Source organism: Haliotis asinina, chromosome 6 (genome assembly GCF_037392515.1).
Source record: "Haliotis asinina isolate JCU_RB_2024 chromosome 6, JCU_Hal_asi_v2, whole genome shotgun sequence".
NCBI lineage: Eukaryota > Metazoa > Mollusca > Gastropoda > Lepetellida > Haliotidae > Haliotis > Haliotis asinina.
In genome coordinates this window covers 47944536-47967500 of record NC_090285.1, presented here as the reverse complement: position 1 = coordinate 47967500, position 22965 = coordinate 47944536, and the positions used below count along the sequence as shown (strand labels likewise).

The window sequence follows — 22965 nt, the reverse complement described above, 5'->3', positions numbered from 1 at the left end:
CACTGCTGTAGTCGATATATATCTCCACACTAACATCAGTATCAGAATATAGTCTGCAAAACATTGTCTACTTCAACGCACGAGTCGGACAAACAATTTCACTGCCATCAACAAATATTGACAAATACCCGCCCTATGATCAATCAGGCAAGAACGATAATCCTATCATATAAACTGCTGCACTAGCCATCCAGTGGATGGTTAAATCCCTCACACGATCCCCATTCACTTTAATCTCTCTGAAATAATACTCATTAGTATTGCATATAATACGCATTTGTATTGCATACAGTGTTCACAATGTTTGCGCACCAGTTCTGTTTTTATTACCCCCGGTAAAATATTTATTCATGATTTTGTAAACACAAACAATAAATGACACGTTTATTCCATTAGTTGATTACATAATTTGCTTCACGGAATAATGACACTATTTCATTGTATAACATTGTCCCGCTATTTTCTCATGTAAATATTATAGCTCCAAATGAGTCTATAGCGCGAACATCAATACAGCCCTCTGAAAGCAATGCCAATACTATATGAATGACCGAACCATTACGTTCGACTCGAATGGTGGACAGGGATGACGGATTTCTGGTTGCTAGTGGACGCCATCGATCAAGTGTGATAGTTTAACCACGTAATGTAAATATAAAGCATATATTACAGATAGTAATCACTCTCAATCTTATCATGAACTCCCATTGAGCAAAGAGGTAAAACAATAGTCCTGCCCCACAACAAAGCACATGTGATACATGCCGCCTCACCTTAGACAAGTAAGTTTGTAAAAACACTGCCTCTTTTCACCCAGCAGCAAATGGGTACATGGTGGGATAAGTCATTTGGCTATTAACCTTCTAGAGCCTCATCGGCAGCGTGGGTTATACAGGGTAATAATGATCAGATTGTGCGCTTTGAGCATCATTTGTGCGATTTGTGCAGAATAAGAAGCCTGGAAAGTGAGTTTATAAATATTTCTAATTATTAATTTCTCATTTCTTTGGAAACCAGTTATGGCACCAAGTGTTTGAGTAAAGGTGTTAACAGATTTAATACAGGTGTTAAATTTTGCTGGGTGGAGTGGAGAGAAAGAGCTGGTCGCCAGGGCGAAGACATCGCCTGAGTTTATGGAGGGTGGCAAGGTCCTTGAGACAAGAACAGGGTTTGTCGTCAAACATGTTGACGAATCTTGAATCTGACACATGATATTAATGCGAGGTATATGGTATATCACATGATGTTTAAGGTAGGTATCTCTGTTTGAGTAGGTCCTAACATGAGAACTACATCCCATAAGAACTACAGCTTAAAGCAAGATATATGGTGCAGTGCACGTAAGCACCTGCGTCTGCTTAATGGGCTTGCCTATTTAAACAACTACTTCTGGATTGCAGTCTCCTCTGCAGCTGATCTTTCAGTCTTTGGAGATCGGTCTCTGTGTTCCCGCGGTGTATGGGGCGCAGCTCTTGGGTCGATCTGGGCAGACTTGGTCCGCTCAACTTTTCAACCCCGCGATCAACCCAGTGAATTTATACAAGTTCGGTTTGGGACATGGCCGAGGACGGTTCATCCGTGGATGAAATCCTTCCAAATTGCTGTTGGTTCTTGGGCCTACAGTAGTGAAGCGGTTCCAGAGTCCTAATGGAAACAAGGCACCGTTGTCTATCCACGTTGACACATGATGGTCGTTGAGCTCGTCAGCTGTTGCTTTTTCAAGTGTTAAATTTACCGACTTCAGCCAGGTGTTTTGAACCAGATTTGCAGGAATAACTGGAAGACCGGCTGGTGGGCGGATCCATTTCTGTACATCATCATGATCTTGGCCAAACCAAGAGCTTGTGTCTTTTGCCAGATCGTTTGAGTGTAATGGAAGAAACACCAAGCCTCTTCTACCGATGTTTGCAGCATACTGACGAATCGACAGTATGTGTTTTACTGACCATCTGGTAGCAGAGCATACACCAATGGGTACATAACTGATCCAAGACTGACATGAAGTATGTACAACTAGTCCTAGCTGCAGAAATCGTCACATCCATATAAATGGCATCAGCAAACTGGAGGACAGCAAGCTGTTCATCTTTTGAAAATACCCCCATCTTATCTTCAATACCATCTGTGAACACCATGAATCGGCGACCATCTCTAGTTTGTGTCCAAGGTTGTTCAATAAAACATCAGACCTGGTTGATGAAAGTCGGGGAATGGTTACCTGTCTGAGTCTGTCCAAGCCACTTCCAATGCAGGAGAAAGAAGGGAGCGGCTGACCTTGCTACAATGGGAGTAGGCCGATCTCTTCATTGTATATCATATGGAGTTGTTTTCTGGAGTATTTTCCTCAAATTGCTATCGAACTTTACTCATGATTCATCTGATGGGGGATGACAATGCTCAGAGGAATTCCTCCCGTAATCTCCAACAGTCGTACACTTGCCACGGCTTGTCTTAATTACTCACTGGACTGATTCGCATCTAGTGTTATTCTACTGGTAACGGAACCATTCTCAGAAGTACCTGGGGTTTTACTTTCTGACTAAGGACAATGTCAACTTTGTAGGCCTTTGTGAACTACAGTTTACTCATTTAACTGTTGTTTAGCGAGAAAGCTTAAATGAGAGGTTGTGCTTTTATTGTAGCAATAAAACATTGCGTTATGTGTGTATTAAGGCCGTGCATTATTTTAGGTCCTCCAACCTTTGTATATCTACGCGGTCTGGTTTTCGATGTGCCGAACTGTAGACACTGCAGCTAATCCATACCCTTCTCATAATACTAGTCGCGTTAATGCGAATTTTAGTATTTTCCAAAGTTATTTGTTATTCGTAATATATTGTATTGCGTGATTGGTTAATATCTAAAGATTATCGTTTTGTGTAACAGTTGATAATGATCATATTTCGTTTAGTGATTTTTGTTAGATTTATGGAGATATCAGAAAGCTGATTCTTAAGCGATCTGGTGTCTTACGCTTGAACATTTCTTCTTCTCGCGGACGAAGTCGACTTAAGCAAAGGTGATGAGCTACTGGTACCACGTTGTAATGGCTGTATGTGTGTCTTAACACGGGGCGCCGAGGTAGCCAAATGGTTAATGTGTCCGCTAGGTTCGACTGCCCACAGGGGTACAATGTCTGAAACCCAGTTCTGGTGTCCCCCTCCGTGACACTACTGAAATAAAGTTAAGGCGGCGTAAACTCTACTCACTCATTCAATTGAGTAACTCACTTAATAAACAATGGGCAGTTGCATTTGGCATTATATGTATCGGGAGAATAATGTTTATGGTGGGCGAATAAAGGTTCTTCCTCCGCGTGTAGATCTGAACAACGCCCGTCCTTAAAAATGAAAGGCCATCGCTGCTGTAAATAGAAGCGAGAAAACAATTTTTATTTTCACAAAAAATCCTTGATAAATGCAAAGTCGATTTTACACTTTTATACTTATCGCTAACGACATCAGGTGATAGCGAAAAAGTGATTGTTTTCTGCCCCACCGGTAGCAAAAAGCATGCAAAAACAAGTCAATTAATTATTCACCTCAAATAACATATGATACATGTCATAATACGAAGAGCGTAAGACACAATTCTTTTCACTCAATCGCGAAAATTGGGAACATCGTTCAGATGTATGTCCTAAAAATGTTTTGAAAACTTTACTGAGGTTTGAATGTTTTACCCCTGATCAAACAAATGTTTGAGCCGTGTGACTTTCTTTGAAATCCTGAGACCATGCTCGGGTGTGCCTAAAATATACAGCGGAGACAGGAGCTGGAGGAATATTACCCGACAATAAGCAGAGTGGACAATTGGAACACGTCTCTCTAGTCCTACAATCTATAGAAGAGTTACTTCCCCTTTAGTTCTAGTTCAGGCCCCCGTTCCTCGAAGCGATCGTAACGCTACAATGGTCGTAACTCCCATACTCTGACGTAGACTTACGACTGCCATATGCTATGATAACCATAACAGGAACAAGACCCTGGGCATTGTTGCACAAAGCGATCTTAGCGCTACAATGATTGTAATTGCCATTCTCCAGCATAGGCTTAAGATAGTTGTAGCGTTAAGATCGCTTTGTGCAAGTGGGGCCTGTTCGGTAAATCAGAGGAATGGTTAGGTGATGATTATTTAACTGGAAAACATACATGAAGCTGAAATTGTATATCTTATTTGATTTTGAATAGGTAATTCGAAGTCGTATGCATAAAGAATAAGACCCGTATGGTCGGGAGGTCAGTTCGTGCCCAATAGGATGCCTCCTTGTTTAAACAGTGTTCCCAAAACAACATATACCGCCTTTTTTCAGTAATTGGGAACATTCTAGTAAGGAGCATCATACATATAGTTAGAGGTATCATACATATAGTAAGGGATAAGGGGTATCATGCACATAGTAAGGGGTATGAAAGTGTGCGTAAGTAAGTAAAGTAAGTAAGTAAGTAAAGTAAGTAAGTAAGTAAGTAAGTGAGTGAGTGAGTGAGTGAGTGAGTACGTAAGTAAGTAAGAAATGCAGTTTTTGATTTCTCTTTTTCATCTATAAAAGATGCCTAAAAGTAATTTAGGGCTTTTGAAAAAAAATGTAAGAGAGATAAGTTTTTGTAAGATGTTTGATATATTTTGCCAAAACATTTTAGCTCATAGTTTTGTTAAACTGGTGCTTCTTTATCAAATTCTCGGTCAGTTGAAGCGTAGGCGACTTTAACTCAGTTATCTTCGATTGTTTTAGGATGTGTCATTGAACTCTATCATTAGCCGCTGGTGTCCGGGAAGACACTTGTCATGTTACTATAGTATCAAAGCCGACCTGTAAAAACTGAGAGTCTACAATCATTTCTAATTACTGTAAGCATAACGTTGTCTGCACATTACTCTAGATCTGAAATTACCACTGTCCAATGTAAACAACACAGTACCTATTTATAACCCTACTCTACGCTATGTAAATGTCACGTTAACTGATCAGGACATACAGCCCTACACATGTTGCTACTAAATTCTACTAAATCATCTGACTCGTGTATAACGAGTGTCAACACATCACTAACCATTGTAAACCTGCCACGATCTACGCACGACTCTACAAGTACCTGTATCTAACACAAACAACATATAAATTGTACATATTTCTGAAATCATTATGTTCTCCACGTCAACATATCCTCGTTTGTATGAGGTCTCCAACTAACCCACACCACGTGCACATTAGAATATATATGACATTATTGACAACCCTTCAACATGTATACACCAACAAAGGAAAGACTTATTACTTACTACAACTCGTATACATCAATTAAAGACAGAGTTTGTGACGGTACGGACATACATACAACAATTAAGGACAAAATGAAGTACTTATTCAACACCCTAAGACACATATAGACCACTGAAAGATAGAATTATTATATATTAATTATTGAAGGCTCTACAACACGTATACACCACTAAAGGATAGAATATATTATTTCATTGAAGGCCTACAACACGTAAACACCACTAAAGGATAGAATATATTATTTTACTGAAGACCCGACAACACGTATAGACTACTAAAGGATAGAATTTATCTTATTGAAGGCCTACAACACGTATAGACCTATAAAGGATAGAATTAATTATTTTGTTGAGGGCACTACAACACACATAGACCAATAAAGGATAGAATATATTATTTTATTGAAGGCCCTACAACAAGTATACGCCAATGAAGAATAGAATATATTATTTTATTGAAGGCCCTACAACACGTATAGACCACTAAAGGATAGAATATATCATCATTTATTGAAGCCTACAACACGTTTAGACCAATGAAGGATAGAATATATTATTTTATTGAAGATCTCACTGCAAATTAACGATTCAATTTTATAATCCTTTCAGCACGGGGGAGCCTGGCGACATAGGAGTCTCATTGACGATGCCAAATTCGAGACGGTAACGAACCAGGAGTTTGAGAGGAGGGAGCGATTCCTCAGCCGAGGGGATTCCATTAGTGAAGAGGAAGTCTTCGTCCAGAATGGGGGTGCAGCTTCCCCTCCCGCCGCTGGTCATAAACTTCATGGGGTCATTGTGACGGTCAAGGAGGGAGTGGGCAATCTCACCAGAGTGCTGAGAGTGATTGAGGTAAGGGTGTCGCCTGGTTTAATGGGACACGTACATGTGACATAATAACACATGGCACAATGCATTACAATTGGAGGTTGAATCGTGAGTGTTAAAGTGGAAACTGTAATCAATGGAATATCTACAGAAACAGACTCAGCCCGAACACATTCATGTCACATTACCAAAACAAATACGCGATCAGCCGAATCATTATGCCGCCCTTTCTTTACTCCTCACGGGGGCCGAGATGTAGTCTAGTGGTTAAAGTGTTCTCTCGTTATATTGTAGACCCGGGTTCGAATCCCCACATGAGTACAATGCGTGAAGCCCATTTCTGGTGTTCCCCGGAGTGATATTGGTGAAGTATTGCCAAAAGCGGCGTAAACCTTTACTCATTCACTCACTTAGAGACACCAAAGAAATATTTCGTCGCACACCATGTTGATGATCGCATAGGGATTTTTTTTTTAATTTTCGAAGAAAAAACATTAACTTTGATTCTCGACCAATAATGACTCCAGTTGGATACCTTCTTTTCAAAGGGCACAGCTCCTCATTTCAAACGCTATTCTTGATGTCTATTGACAGTTTTTAATTAGTTATTTCCACAAGTGATCGTAAATATCGCTTGGATGACCGTCGTCTTAATTGATATGGCACTGCAAGTGAAATGAGCAAAATATTGATCTGCGTGGGATCTGAAGAATAAATCATAAGGAAACAGTTCTCTGAACAGCATGAGAAATATAGACTTGCAGATGACAAAAAAGCCCTCTTATATGCATCTTTTTTATTAGCTGCTATTTTGACTAAATATTAATTATTATGAAAAACTATTTTCTCTGCTTTCCGAAACGTTGCAATAAACATCTAAGAGAGGGGACTATGAATGAACGAGAAAAAGTGTAAAGTAGGAACCATTTAAATATTTTAGTGGTGTGGTGGGGATAGTCTAGTGGTTAAGCGTTCTTTCGTCACGCCGAAGACCTTGGTTCGATTAAAACAACGTGTTAAGCCCATTTCTGGTGTCCCCCGCCGTGATATTGCTGGAACATTGTTAAAAGCGGTGTAAAACTAAATTCACTCACTCTCTTTTAAGTAAAGGAGGTTGAATAACTGACACATCGTCTGCCTTTGTGCTGCGGTCAGTACAGGGTTAAGGGTGTGAATCCGACATGACTAACGAAAGCGTTGTATTTTGATAAGATTCTCAAATCGTGTTTTAACCTATTTAGCATACATTCAAATAACCATTGATTAACGATTTTCTGCTAAATACTCACAAACAAACTATTTGAAAACAGTTCAACGCACAGTTATCATAACCCCTCCTTGTAATGTCTCCATGGGTTATATCAGAGTCATCGGTTGTTCAACACTCATAACGCTATAGCTAGCCAGACATTAGTCATTCGCAGCCGTCACGTTTTGGTGTCATGTTTGTAAACGTTTCAGACACTTGTGGTGCGATATTCCTCTGTACATTATACATCAGGGACTTTATCTATGTTTGGTTTATGGAAGAGGTTTTGTCTGGTCTGATTTTCTCTTGTCATAACAATCTCTCGTCATCCCAGTTGTCGATCCGAAATGTCTGTTTCACATGTTTGTGTTATATTGTTGTACTTTGATTCTATGTATATTGTCATATGATACATTGATTTCATGCACACGGGTGTGTCTGATATAGTGATTCCAGATTACTGAATGAAACAGTGAGTGGCTATTGCTTAACGCCGCTTTCTCATCATATCAGCGTGCATGACTATGAAGGTTGTACGATGTATTAATTGTATAGATAAAATATTATGAAGGTATGCTGATTGTATGCAAAGTTTATAGCGTGATGTGTTGGCTGAATGTATATGAATGTTGTAGCGTGATATGTTGAATGAATGTATATGAAAGTGGTAGCATGGTATGTTGATTGAATGTACTATATAAATGTTGTAGTGTAATGTGTTGAATGAATGAACATGAAAGTTATAGCATGATATGCTGAATGCATTTATATGAATATTGTAGTGTGATATGTTAATGAATGCATTATGAAAGTTGTAGCATGACATGTTGATTGAATGTGTATGACTGCTGTAGTGTGATATGTTTAATGGATGTATATAAATGATGTTGAGTTATTTGTTTAATGGACGCATATGAAGGTGGTAGTGTGATATGTTGAATGACTGTATATGGATGTTGCATTGTGATATGTTAAGTAAATGCATTTGGCTTTTGTATGCATACGAAGTTGTTGGTATTTTGATTGTATGTACATGGCAGTTGTTGTGTTATATGTTGAATGAATGCATATGAACGGTGGTAGTGTGATATATCTAGTGCTTACTTGCAAAGCTCATCGTATGATGCGTTCATCGCATGCGTTCGACGCCAGTAGTGTGATATGTTGAATGAATGGATATGACGACTGTGGTGTGATGTATTTATTGAATATAATACAGATTTATTTTTAAATGATATGTTGACTGGATGTATATGAAACTTGCATTGCGATAAATAGATATCACGTATACATAGTTTGTTGTGAGATTTATTGATCGGATGCATGTACGTAGCTTCACATATTGATTTCGTATTTTATGTAATATCGGAAACATTGATTTCTTAATGTGAGAGCTGTAATTCGATACATCGATTTCCTTTGGTCAATGTTGCTATGTTCTTAATGTGAATTAGTAACGCCCACGATTGACGCATATAGTGCGGTTTTACGTGTTTTAATATAAACACCAAGGATATAACGGGGACTACAGGAATAGATTTGTTGTTATATACGTTACTTTGTGTACTATACTTTGCAAAATGCCTACCGGTAAACCAGGTATGTCTAGATGTCATTAGTGCAAAGAGCACATACTAGTTAAATAAACGTTTGAGTGCTACCTTGTACACAGGAACTCTCAGCTCGTTGTGTACATTGTTTGTTTGCAGGATGCCGCAATCTTTGTCAGGAAACAACCCCCATTAGAGAAACAATCAAATTAGCAGTTGATGTTTAGAATGCTTTTAACTTGCAGTAAAATGACCAGTCACACAAACAGAACTATCCACGCCCGTCCGTACTGGTATGTAATTGATCCTTAGCACGTGATCCCTGAAAGGCTGGAAACTAGGTCCTTTTTTGCTAAGGTCAAGGACGAAATATTTACTCACTGTGTACAGTTGTTTATTACAGGTATTGTCTAGGGTTTAATTTCGTCAGAATTTGTTTGTAGGATTGGCGTATCCATGATGTTTGCGTTCAGCATTCGGAAACTGACACGATAAACAATGCCGTTGTTTGATGTATCTTCACATCATTTGTTTGAAGAAAATATGTCTGTGTTTATGAATGATGCATTATAGACAGATTTCGCACTTCACATAATTCAGTTTTAGTTTCTGTCCGAAAGCAGTCTTTTAGATTTTGAGAAACTACCCCCAGGAATCGTTATGATATAAGAGTGAATGAGTGAGTTAGTTTAGTTTCAGGCCACATTCCATCGGTCTGTAAATGACCGAGTCTGGACCAGACAATCCAGTGATCAACATCGTGAGCATCAGTCAGTGAGCCTGACCACCCGCTCCCGTTAATCGCCTCTTACGACAAGCGTAGTCGCCTTTTAAGGCAAACATGGGTTGTTGAAGGCCAACTCTATCCCGGACGTACACGTGTCGTTATAATATAAGAGTTACATGAGATGTTTGTGTGCGGCGTTTCAATATTAATTAATGTAGTATAGAGCTGGACTCCTGATGGACATGCTCAGAGCGCGTACAACATGATGGGCATTACTACATTTGATAAATCAATACATGAGGGATTCGGGTGAACAACTATAAATGAGTGAGTGAGTGAGTTTAGTTTAGTTTTACGCCGCACTCAGCAATATTCCGGCCATATTCCGGCGGTCTGTAAATAATCATGTCTGGACCAGACAATGCAGTGACCAACAACATGAGCATCGATCTGCTAGATTGGTGTACGTAACATAGCGTGATCAACAGCATGAGCATCGATCTTCGCTTTTGGGAACAGATGACATGTGTCAACCAAGCCAGTGCGTCTGACCACCCGATCCCGTTAGTCGCCTCTTACGACAAGCTTAGTCGCCTTTTATGGCAAGCATGGGTTGCTGAAGGCCTATTCTACCCCGAGACCTTCACGGGTCTAACAGTTATAAATTGAAAATACCTTTCAGAAGGCTGTCAAATGAGACAAATGTTACATTTAGGATAACGCTTTCTTAGTAAAGTAGTATTCTAGTACGTCACAGAGTTGATTCCCATTCGGGATTCGAACTTACATTGTTAGATAGCGAGAGACTGTTTGACTTTAATTAAGCTTGTTGTTTTTAGAAAGATTCAATCACTTTTACTTCGAGGAGACACCAGAAATGGGCTTCACACATTGTACCCATTTGGGGAATCGAATCCGGGTCGTCAGCTTGACGAGCAGACGATTTGACCACTGGGCATAATCGCCTGTACACAAGGTCAGCTGCAATTTGATGCCCTACAAGGTTCTTATAACGCTTCCGCATGACAACGACCCATCCAATCCTTACGTAAAGAAAGAATTAAAAGAACACGTTGCCATTAGGCGGTTTGTATAAACTTCCATACTCGAGTAACAAAATGTAACTCCTACTTAACATGCAGTCGACACATCTAATGACAAAAATTGCCCGAGAAGAACATTTTCTTTTAATTCCGAGGTTGGTAATGTTTTTCAGTGGTTACCATTCGAAATGCGTTAGACGGGTAACCTGGGAAAACATGTAACGTTCAGGCACCTGCTCCGGAACCCGGATGAAAGATCACGTGATCAGAATCTTGGCGCGTTACGAAGGTCTCTTTTGATGTGCGAACTGCTCTCGGCAACATGGCTTTCCACTCAGACATAATCAAATCCCATTTCCGCTCAACTGGAGCTGAATGGGGACGAATTAAGCGAAGCATTTTAACAAATCTTTCTAAGATTTTGGCAGTATTAAATAATTGAGTGTTGGTCTCTGCCACTATGATAGGTCACTCATTATGGCCTCTGTAATAGACGCTAAATGTCACATTAAAGCTTTCGGCGCCATTCTCGCCGTTCAGTGACAGAGCATTCAACTTGACGCAAAAGGTCTTAATTTTTGAAGGACAGAAAGGAAAGGCAAATTGATGAAATATTCGGCGTTGGGATCCTTGAATGACGGCATCCTTCTGAAACAGTTACCATTGATTCCGGAGCCTTCTTAACACACGTCTTCAGCTATGCAACGCTACCGTCACCCAAGACCGGTATCGATCTGGACGGGTTTATGTTTTCTGGCGCATAGTTCTTCTGTTCGCGGATTAACACAACGTCGAATTACGTAACGTGATCCAAAATATGCATTAGCGGGACATCCTGTCACTCTCATTAACTTTCCTGCACATAAACTTTCGATTATTACGAAGAGAAAGGAATACCTTTCATCTTAATCGTGGTCTACGTTACATTCCTCTTAGAAATCCGATTTATCTCCTTATGTTCAGCGAAAGGTAACTTTTATCGACTTTCGTTGTGAGTTTATGTCACGGAGGCTATACATTGATGATAACGATAGATATTACTATACGTTTCGCGGTATTGTATTCCTATCTGTAACTGCCAAAAAATAAACGAATGCTCGTTTAGTGTGACGTTGAAACAGACTTGACGACGCTTTGTATGACCGACGGAAGTGCCTCCATTTATGAACTAGATTTGCATGATTCGGTTTTCGGTTTAAAGTTATATTCAGCGGTAGAAACGTTAATGAGAATTGTAACTTTATGATACAACCGACACGTACAAGTTACGTGTCACATCTCTGTCATATCTGCACTCCTTTTTCTTGTATAGCGTTCTTGAAAGGCCACCTAGCTAGTTATGAAAGGCAGTATTCGTGTGAAAGGCCACTTAACGATAAAAGGTCACGTACCTGAAAGTCCCTAGAACACCAAATTGCCGCATACCCACGGAAGGCCCACATCTATGAAAGACCACAAAAAAATGAAAGTCCACTAAGTAATGATAGGCCACACATCCGTGAAAGTCTATGGGAGACCACAAAGAAATGAAAGGCCACTCGGTTTTGAAAGGCCAGAAAGTAATGATAGACCACACATCCGTGAAAGTCTATGGGAGACCACAAAGAAATGAAAGGCCACTCGGTTATGAAAGGCCAGAAAGTAATGATAGGCCACACATCTGTGAAAGTCAATGGAAAGCCACAAAACAATGAACGGCCAAACAGCAATGTAAAATATTTATTTCGCATGTAGACAAGTTTCTTAACGTTCTTCTTTGTAAATTGAAAGGGATGGTGACTTTGGATGTACAATTCACTTTTCTCGCAAATAAATAGAAACACTACCAATAAATATATATTATTCAGTTTTAGTTGTATTATGATTAATTTGTTGTAACGAAGTAAAGCAACACTGATTTATTGCAACGAAACTGTTGAATGTCTGGCTTATGGTTGACATCGGTAAGTATTGTATGAGTGAGTGAGTAGTGAGTGAGTGAGCGAGTGAGTGAGTGAGACTGGTTTTACACCACGTTTAGCAATATTCCAGCAATATCACGATGGGGACCACCAGAAATGGGCTTCACACCTTGTATCCATGTGGGGAATCGAACCCAGGTCTTCGGCCTTACGAGCAAACACTTTTAGCACTAGGCTACCTCAGCGCATGGTGATGTATCACATAAATCCTATGCTGATGGCATTTATTATTTAATATTTACATATGTATATATTAGAACATTAATTGGAATTATAGCGCAGTGGCTATTTCCTAAATAACAAATTTAAAGAATCCAATCCCCGTTTGAAAAGTAATACTCTCTGATGATATGGAACTCTGTTGACCATACCTAGGTTTCAGATCAAAGTCTAAGTAAAAGGATTTTATCTGATACAAATTTCTATCTGTTCTATTAGGCATTGTTTAAATTTACATTAAGAAACGTCGCTTAACATTAAATCAGGAAGATAATGGATTCTTAATGGGGACATGCAATCTCCCTGTGCATCAACGAAATATATCATTATCGTGCATATATGATGGGAGTATTTACAGTTGCACCTGTGGAAATAAACAGCAATTATTTATTTTCCCGGTTCAATGAGTAATGTGGCTTAAAAGAAAATATTGTTGGATGTGATGTTAGTGATAGAGTATAAATATACGGACCTGGGAGCCAGAGACGTTTGTGTTTGCCTCGAGGAACCCAATATATTTGTGAATACATGTGAATACATGTGAATATATGGATTGCGTGTTTGTGTCATGTGCTTCTTCAGTCACTTTACATTAATCAACTTGTATTCACATTTTCCATTTAGGCTCGCACGATAAAGATATATATAAAAAACATGCACTCAGAATCTAAAAAATGCCATTACTAGATTAATAGCATTAATGTGGGCGAGGTATTTGATTTGGCCTGATTGGAAACTGCAAAGCCAATGTTTTCATGTAGCAACTGAGGTTGTCATGTTTCCTGCATAAATACATAGATATACTTGCTTAACGGTCGTATAACATTAACTCAAAGGTTTAATATCAGCTCCCAGGGTATATTTTGTATAGGGATAACAGATGCCGAACAGCTGAGTCCTGTTTTGTGGCGTCCTTGAATAGTAAGTGGTTATTTGAATGAGTGTTTGCAGTGTTTCGTCGACTGTTTTCAGCCTAGCAACGCTTCCATACCGTACTTTCTGTTGCCCTGCAGTTTATATACAACTTGCTCACTCAGATACTTGTAAGCATATATTTGCATTTATTTCTTAATTTTTGGAAGTTTCAATATACAGTAATGTCTCGAAGTCCCATGGAACATCAATTATACGAGGGGATGTCAATAAGTTTTGAACCTTGAGCATTTTTCATACCCAGTAGTCACAGCCTATGGTACCATATTGAACCTAAGGGTGTAGCTCATGTGATATATACGTTTTGGTATCCTACTCTCAGAAGTTATTGAACAGCTCACATTGACAGAAAGAGACCCCCCTGAAAATGAATAAAATTGAGTATAGAGGAGTAATTAAGTTTTTAGTTCTTGAAGGAAACTTGGCGAAGAACATTGAAGAAAGGCTTTCAGCAGTTTATGGGAAGTTTTCCCCTTCATCTGTTACCATCAAACGATGGGTCAATGAATTTAAGCATGGTAGAGAGAGTCTTGAAGATGACCCCCGTCCAGGTCGCCCAACAACAAGCACTAGTCAGGAAAACATTGACAGAGTGCTTAGATTTGTGCTGGAAAATCGTCGAATCACACTCCACGAGTTAGAGGAGACCACAGGCATTTCATACGGATCCATCGAGACAATTCTTCATGAACATCTCGTCATGTCTAAGGTGTGCGCAAGATGGGTGCCAAGAATGCTTCTGATCCTGATCATGATCCTGAGAGCAAACAAGAATCCATGGAATGGAAACATGTCACTTAACCCAGGACCAAAAAGTTCAAAGCCTCCAGATCAGTGCAGAAGGTAATGGCGACAGTCTTCTGGGATAGCAAAGGCGTCATCCACTTAGATTACTTACCAAAAGGAAGAACAATGAATGGGGAATATTACGCTAACTTGTTGAGGCAAGTGCGACAGTCAATCAAGGAGAAGCGCCGGGGCAAGATCAGACGTGGTATTCTTCTACATCAAGACAATGCTCCAGTACACACCTCTCGCGTTGCAGCCGCTGCTGTCCAGGAATGCGGGTACGAAATCTTGCGGGATCCCACCTACTCTCCAGACCTGGCACCAAGTGATTACCATCTGCTCCCAAATCTCAAGAAACACTTGCGTGGTCGTAGAGCTTATTGCTGCTACTGAGGCTTGGTTTGAGGACCAAAATGGCGCCTTCTACAGAGATGGCATCAGCGCCTGGCAGAAAAGATGGAACAAGTGTCTTGACTCACAAGGGGACTATGTTAAAAAATAAATGTGGTTCATACCAATATTTTGTGTTTTCTATGCAAGGCTCAAAACTTATTGACGTCCCCTCGTACGTCCAAATATCAGTACTTCGATTGAGACCATAGTGCCGCAACAACTAAAACCAAAAACTTCAACTGGCTTTAATGAAATACAGAAATAGTGTAATTTTAGTGTTCTGTATTCTGTTTTGGAAGAAAATAGCACGCAAATAATATAAGAAACACTGAATGTTCCAAATCCTTTTAGAAACTTAGTTATGGTCAAATATGATCACACATCCAAACATTTGGATATGGGAACGGTTGAACTGGGTAGGATTCTACCCTTAAGAGGCGACTATCGGGTGGTCAGGATTGCTGATATGATCGTTACCCAATCGCTTAGATCAATGTTCATAGTGTCACTGGACTGCTTTGTCCAGTCTCGATTATTTATTGATCACTGGGCCTAGAGTTTTGAAGCTCTCATAGCGCTAAGATAGGCGTAAGTGCCATGCATTAACATTACCTTAGGGCTAAGAGAGCTCCGAAAATCTAGACTCTTGAGCGTGGTCAGTGTATCGTGGACTAGGGACCGTATGTCTGTCTGCTCTTACGTTAAGACTTTCAGACAATAACACGAGATACATATGTGATATATCGCGGTTTTCAAAAGTAACCATCACAAAATTTAGCATACGATCTCTGTTACAACGACATAGGATCCTATACTCTGCAGCAAAATAAATGCAACTCTGTTTTTGTCAAGTTTCTTAAGACATAAACATGAAACATTACCTTTATGAGATTTCCGTTTTCAAACTCGCATTTCTTTTGCTGTCCAGTATATGACAGGTTTACCCGGGTGATACAAATACCTTAACTTGGAATAACCATTTCCTATGTGTTCCATTGCAGGCACCATTAAAAAATGGACGCATGAAAAATGGCGTCTTCATAAGCTCTAAGGCTGATTTATCTAATGGATTGGATGGGTGCGTTTAGCTTGATGCCAATTTAGCAATATTCCAGCAATATCACAGCGGTGGACACTAGAAATGCTCTTCACACCTATGTAGGGAATCGAACCTGCGTCGTCGACCTAACGAGCGATAACTTTAACCTCTCAGCCACCCCTCTCATCCTATCCAATGAAAGGGAAGGCAACCTGCTGTGAAGGAGTACTTCAATTTTCAAATTTACGTTGTCACTTATTGCCTTATTGAGCGCCTGTGTGGGCTTTACAGCTTACATTACATTTCAATTCCGACTATATATAACACTTTGTATTTTGTGACTAAAATGGCTTACCGAGGCGTAAAACAACACTCAACCACTCTCATAGAGATTTTATTCGAATATGAAAGCAACTGAAAGCTCAAGTTGATTCATGATTTACGACTTGCGACGATTACACCAATTTTCTAGAATCTTTATCGGAGTGTAATAATTAATGCTCCCATCGTGCCAATATGATACTGGTCTTTACTCCGGGTTACCACGCCTTGTTACTCGCCTGCAAGGACCGATACACTTGTCAACAGACCTCCGCCAAATGGCCCAATAAAGGAATCGATGTCACCTAATGGGGTTTTATGAGCATGGGAACTTACAAAGGGTACGAAGGAGCACCAATGTCAGCTAGTTGATCATTGATCTGGTCCTGTCACGCCACGAAGTGGATCCTCGCCATATGCTAAGCATGGCGGTGTTTGGACAGCCATTGTAGTTAAATACCGTCATGATTGTGAAATGTCAATTGCACGCGAGTATCTGTGTGCTTTGCCTCGAGCTTTTAGAGGGTAACAAAGCAACGATATTTTATGTAACAACACATAGTCGTTGACAAATTCCACTGATGCGTTTTAAGTTCTTTACGACTGCGTTGAGTATTTGTCAGAAGACGATACGTAGTTTTTAGCCATTACGATCCCTAATGGCCGATCGCTTAATCCGACATGGCCGCTCTGTGAATACAACACAAAAAGGGAGTGGTTTCTCGATATTTAGTTGAAGTGGACTGTTATTCAGTTAATGCGCAAACCTTTTCATGTCACTGATTCGTTTTGAATGGCTTTTAATGTTTTATTTAAACCTCCAAACTACCCAATTCGTCCGCCATGACAGGTCCTTCGTCTCTATAATTCTGATGTATTTATCTGTAGCGAGGGCATTGCGTATTAGAAAATATGGAAGGCGTGCAGGTGTGCGTGGTATCAAAATAATTCCTATCATCGCGGGGACGTTGATGGCCTGATTGTAAAAGCGTGAATATTTCTAAAAGCATGACCATTCTTCATTATCAGGAGTTGTGTCCTTTCAGTGTAAGGGTTCCAAGGACAGAATTAGTGCCTACTTTCAGAAGAAAGTTGACACTTAAAAACTGGATTAGGCCAAAACGCCACAGGATATATCTAAACTTCACTGAATTGAAAATACTGAAACACTGCGAACTTCAAAACACAACTACAGACCCTTTAGGATTGACAAACAGGATTGTCTCCCTGGACAGCTGTTCACTTCCGGCACGAAAGATGATACGTGATGAATATGTGATATTGTTTAATGAAAAAAACCCAACACTTTATTGATTGTAGGGTAGTTGTGCAAACATTTCCTTAAAAATTCGAAGCAAAATATAACTTTTGTAACGTATAAACATTTACAAATGTATTTTTGCCAGTCGAAATCTCGGATATCTATATATTGAACGAGTGAGTGTATTTTTACGCCGCTGATATAAATGAGAGGAGCTCCAGGGGCGTATATACCATTCTGAAAAAAAACCGGGCTCACATGTGATTTTTGCTATTATAATTGGACAAGCTCTCAATACCATGTAAACATAAATCTTTGCAACCTATCGGACAAATACGAAAAAATGGCTTGCAACGCGCCTGAACTCGCCTGGGTGGTAAAGATAGGCACACTATAGACTGAGAAGCCAGTTTGGAGGGAGTGTTGTCACCAGCTGCATGCCATACTGTTTCTTGTCGTTAGCAAGTTTGACCGACCAGGGTGTTCCTTTTTTTACCAAGAAATGTGTAGCCTTAGAAAACATATGTGGCCGAAGCATTCGAAATGATGAAAGTACAATGAAAGAGACATGGAGGGAGTCTACATTAAATCTTTATCTTCATGGTAAAGTGCAATCCCAAATCAATGTGTGCGTGGTTGTAAGTGGTCAAGCTTCAGTGCTCTGATGGACTGATTCGGTGCGGGACGGTGAAAAATCGGAACGTCTCCGTCCGTCGGTGTCCAGGGTCATTCGGAAATCTACGGAAATAGAATCGATCTAGAGCCGGAAACCACAGACACATCTCAGCAACTATGACTACTGAAAGCATTAAGATTCTTTTAAGGACTAGTGTCAACATAAATACATAGAAATGTTAATAAGTTCATACATATTTATCAGCATATAATAGATTTCGGATCATGAAGAACAGGATGAAAACTAAACACTATTGAAAAGACTACACTGTTAGGACGTTTCGCAAATTGTGCAATTCCTACATCCCAGGCGTCTCGTTTGAAGGTTCATGGGGAATCACTGGATGACGTTTAGTAGGTGTGTTTTCAGCATGCTATGAAGAGATATTGGAAATGACAGCCATGTTTGTATGTAGGGCTTGTTAGTGGTCTTACCAATATCTTGCGTTAACCAGACATTATCCAAAACTCAGTTTAAACAAAATATTCTAACATCAGTAGATCCTGTTATCGTTACATGAAGTGTCCAGTGTTGTGAGCTGTATTGGATAGTATTGGATAGTATTGGATAGACAGTACGCAGACGTTGTAATGCAGTTACTTAGCAGTCCCCGTGGAACGCACCAATGGAGAGGAGCGGCACCACGGTCTCCCAGAAACATGGCATCGTGTGTTGCTTCCAGCGTAACATAGTTTGCAAATTATAGAAAGACTATATATGACGGTAAAGGAATGCTTCTCTCACCTACCCGTGAAGGGCCCGGGGTAGAATAAGTCGCTGACTTGGTTGACACATGTCATCGGTTCCCATTTGCGCAGATCGATGCTCATGCTGTTGATCATTGGCTTGTCTGCTCCAGACACGATTATTTACATACCGCCGCCACATAGCTTTAATATTGCCGAGTGTGGCGTAAAACTAAACTCACTCACTCGCGCTTCTTTCACCTGACACCACACTCTGAACACCAGCTGTTGCGAGAGGATCATATTTACACCTTTGACATACAACCAAACGCTTAACATGACATGACATGACATGACATGACATGACATGACATGACATGACATGACATGACATGACATGACTAGCATATAGAAACTAGCTCATTTACACGATTACTCAATTAAATCCAGGCCTTCTTTGGCAAGTATATTACAGGGTAACTGGAACGCTACTATTTCGAAATTTCAGACCACCAAGATTGCCATCCAACATATCGAATCCCGGAAGGCCCGTAAGAAAGGAGCCCAGTTTGAGATATTCCTCCAGTGCGCATGCTCCCTAGAGGGAGTGACAAGCGCGTGCGACTTGATGAAGCAGAGTCCATTCGTACTGGACATAGAGATACTGGGCGAGGCCGAGACTGAGAGCAAAGGTGAGTGCATTTTGATGATGACACGTCACCATCAATTATATGGTACATATGTTCTACATTTGATCAACGACTATTTTAGGTATGGAATATATCACTGAATATATCACATTATTAAGTATAATCCCCCAAGGAGAAACCATATTACACACGAAACACAAACAACGACAGAACTGAGGCAACAATTCAAGCTTGTATTTTGTATAACGTCGGCATGTAATCTGACAGGTTTTAATGCTGAGAATTACGTCTGTGAAGATCCCGCCTAGGAATGATCTTCAGTAACCCTTGCTTGCCGTAAGAGACAACTAACGAGATCGGTGGTGAGGGTCGCTGACTTGGCTGCTCATGTCATCGTGTCCCAAATGCGTATATCGATGCTCATGCTGTTGGTCACTGGATCTTTTGGTGCAGACTCGATTGTTTACAGACTGCCGCCATAAAGTGTAAAACTAACCTCACTCTCTGAGAATCAAAAACACGTAAGCTTATGTTTAATTACACTGTGTTTTAGTTGGGCATGCTGTGCACGCTCTTGAGTCTTATGAGATATGATTGTGACGGGATGGTCGTGAGAAATACTTCCCTAAATAGTCTTTATGTGGATGAATGCTTGTTACTTTGGAACATATTAGTTTCACGCCAACACATCGCGAACACCAGAACCCAAGTGGTCTAGGAGACACTCCACTCCGATTACATTCATCTATAATGTCTTCATTTGTGAGTGTCCTATCGTTGAAATCACTGCAAGATCGGGAGCAAGCCTATACACGTGATTGTTGACAACATTTAACGATGGAACGACGACAACACTACAAAAATAATCATGGACATGTCTACACACGTTGTCATGGACAACACTACACAGGCTATCATGGACAATACTACACACGTTGTCATGGACAACAGTACACAGGTTATCATGTACAACACTACACAGGCTGTCATGGAAAACACTACACAGACTGTCAAGGACAACGGTAAGCACGTTATCATGGACAACACTACACAGGTTATCATGGACAACACTACATTTGCTATCATGGACAACACTACACACTTTACATGGACAACAGATAACACTACAGACATTATCATGGACAACTCTAAATAGGTTATTATATCATAGGCAACACTACACAGGTTATCATGGGCAACGGATAACACTAGAGACGTTATCATGGACAACACTAAAGAAGTTATCATTGTCAACACTACACAGGTTATCATGGACAATACTACACACGTTATCATGGAAAACACATCACGGGTTATCATGGACAACACTACACACGTTATCACTGACAACACTGTAGGAGCTCTCGGTGACAACACTTAAGAGTGATCAAGGAAAACACTATGCTAGAAACAGTGGCAAATACTGAACGACTGATCGTCCATAACGCTACTAGAATGATCGATGACAACAATATACCAGTGATCGATGACTACACAAAGCGTGATCCCCTTTATAGTGAAGAGCTTGCTCAAGTGTTTGATACCTGACTCGCCATGTAACTAAAGCGTTGACTTCAAACCTCCTCACACGTAGATCCGCCCACCGCTGTTACTACAATAAAATCTAATATATTGATGTTCCAGTTGTCATTCCGATAGCTCCAACAATAATACCACAATTAGAATTTGAAATTTGACCGTTAATATACTGTTTGATTGATTCACAATTAGCACAATGCACTTAAACGTTTTCCTACAAATAGCTTCGAGATATGATATGTTTGTCCTGTCTACAGATACACAATGAATAATTTGTTATGTCGTAATACCTCAAATGAAACTGATGGATGTAATCAGTGTGGCACGTAATCACTAAATGTATCCTAACTCAAATGTTTATTCTCATAACGCACGTGTCATGTTACCTGTCATAGCGATTCTCAATGCCGTCAATTACAAATATTTTTTATCCTTTGATTGGAGACAGGCTTGTGTTTACTTCCAGAGCTATGGTTCCCGAGACACATATCAGAGCTTGACCAATGCACGCACATCGTCACCAGGTTTGAACCGGAACTTGATCACCATCATCCGGTAAGGTCACGTGCAAGGTCATTTCCGGTGACGTGAATAGTCAAAGCGTTTTCTTGTACTCAGTAATTATGCTACAAACGAAAAAGAGGGAACACCCTAAAATTTGGTAGGCACGTGTAAACTTAATCGTGGTGAGGTGATGTATACTCTAAAGTGAATGCAATTTTTGTGTGCTTATTGGGCACTTTAAACAATATGTTAGAACTTGCAGTGAAGGAACTAATTAAGTATTCGTAGAGTTTGAGTGAAATGAAACATTGTCAAACCAATGAAAAACTAGGATGTTGAAACACACCAGCACCGTGTGTGATTCAAACGCCCAAACGCAACACAATAATAATTTATGTTAGTAAAGTAATGTATTATTATAAGGATGAAGACCATTTTCTAGGTAGTGTATTGCGCCTAGTTTATCCCAGGATCCGCTGATAGTGTGTTCTAGTCCTATATTCCTCCTGATTATGAATCTTGGCTTTTTTTATAATTAGCTTTTTTTTATATATATATGACTTCATCATTGATGTGATACTGATCTGTCTGATTTAAGTGGTGTTCGATCTCACTCACTCACTCACCCTTACTTCCAGGGGTACACAGACGCCGAGTACAGAAAGAGGCGGAAGGAGATCGCTGACATAGCCTTCACCTATCGACAGTAAGGATACTTTTGGTTTTCATGTGATACAAGTGTCAACGTGTTGCCATGGACACCATTACTCACCAACAGAGAGGGTGTGGTAGCCTGGTGATAAAAGCGTCCGCTCGTTACATTGAACATCCGGGTTACACTTCCAATAATACAATGTGTGAAGCCCATATCTGGTGCAGCGGCGTAAGAGACAACTCACCCTCTCACCCATTCCCACCAAACTGGGTTACCGTACACATACCGTACACGGGTTCACATATCTTGCGGAATCGAACACAACAAAGCAAACAACTAAGTAATATAGTCAACCCGCCCAGAACACAAATATCTTCAAACACTGCACAACAAATGTTAAATTTCATAACTCTTTGCATTCTTAGACACCAATAATGATAACAAACATATTTTTTAAAACATGAATTTGACAGACTCACAGCCGAATGAGCGAACACACAAAACAAATCAAGTGTTGAAATGAATCAATGAGATATTTATTGCAGTAAAGCAAACTCTATTACAGTTGTAAACGCACATGACAGTATAATCTTGCAGGTAAAAGAGACGCTGTATAGAAATAATAGTAGCAATTTGCTCAAATGACGTCACTGCATTTAATT

At 40.0% G+C, this 22965-nt stretch overlaps 1 protein-coding gene and 1 long non-coding RNA gene across 2 annotated transcripts in view; one reads left to right on the top strand and one right to left on the bottom strand.

The window, feature by feature from the left end:
• LOC137286679 (uncharacterized) overlaps nucleotides 1-22965 on the bottom strand; it is a 178027-nt gene that overhangs the window by 62227 nt on the left and 92835 nt on the right. The gene's annotated exons all lie outside the window — the stretch shown is intronic.
• LOC137288141 (tyrosine 3-monooxygenase-like) overlaps nucleotides 1-22965 on the top strand; it is a 48320-nt gene that overhangs the window by 13230 nt on the left and 12125 nt on the right. The window contains exons 2-5 of the mRNA XM_067820551.1: nucleotides 5890-6132; nucleotides 19464-19647; nucleotides 21611-21699; nucleotides 22287-22354. Of these exons, the coding sequence (XP_067676652.1) occupies nucleotides 5890-6132; nucleotides 19464-19647; nucleotides 21611-21699; nucleotides 22287-22354 (584 nt within the window). The remainder of the gene's footprint in view (nucleotides 1-5889; nucleotides 6133-19463; nucleotides 19648-21610; nucleotides 21700-22286; nucleotides 22355-22965) is intronic.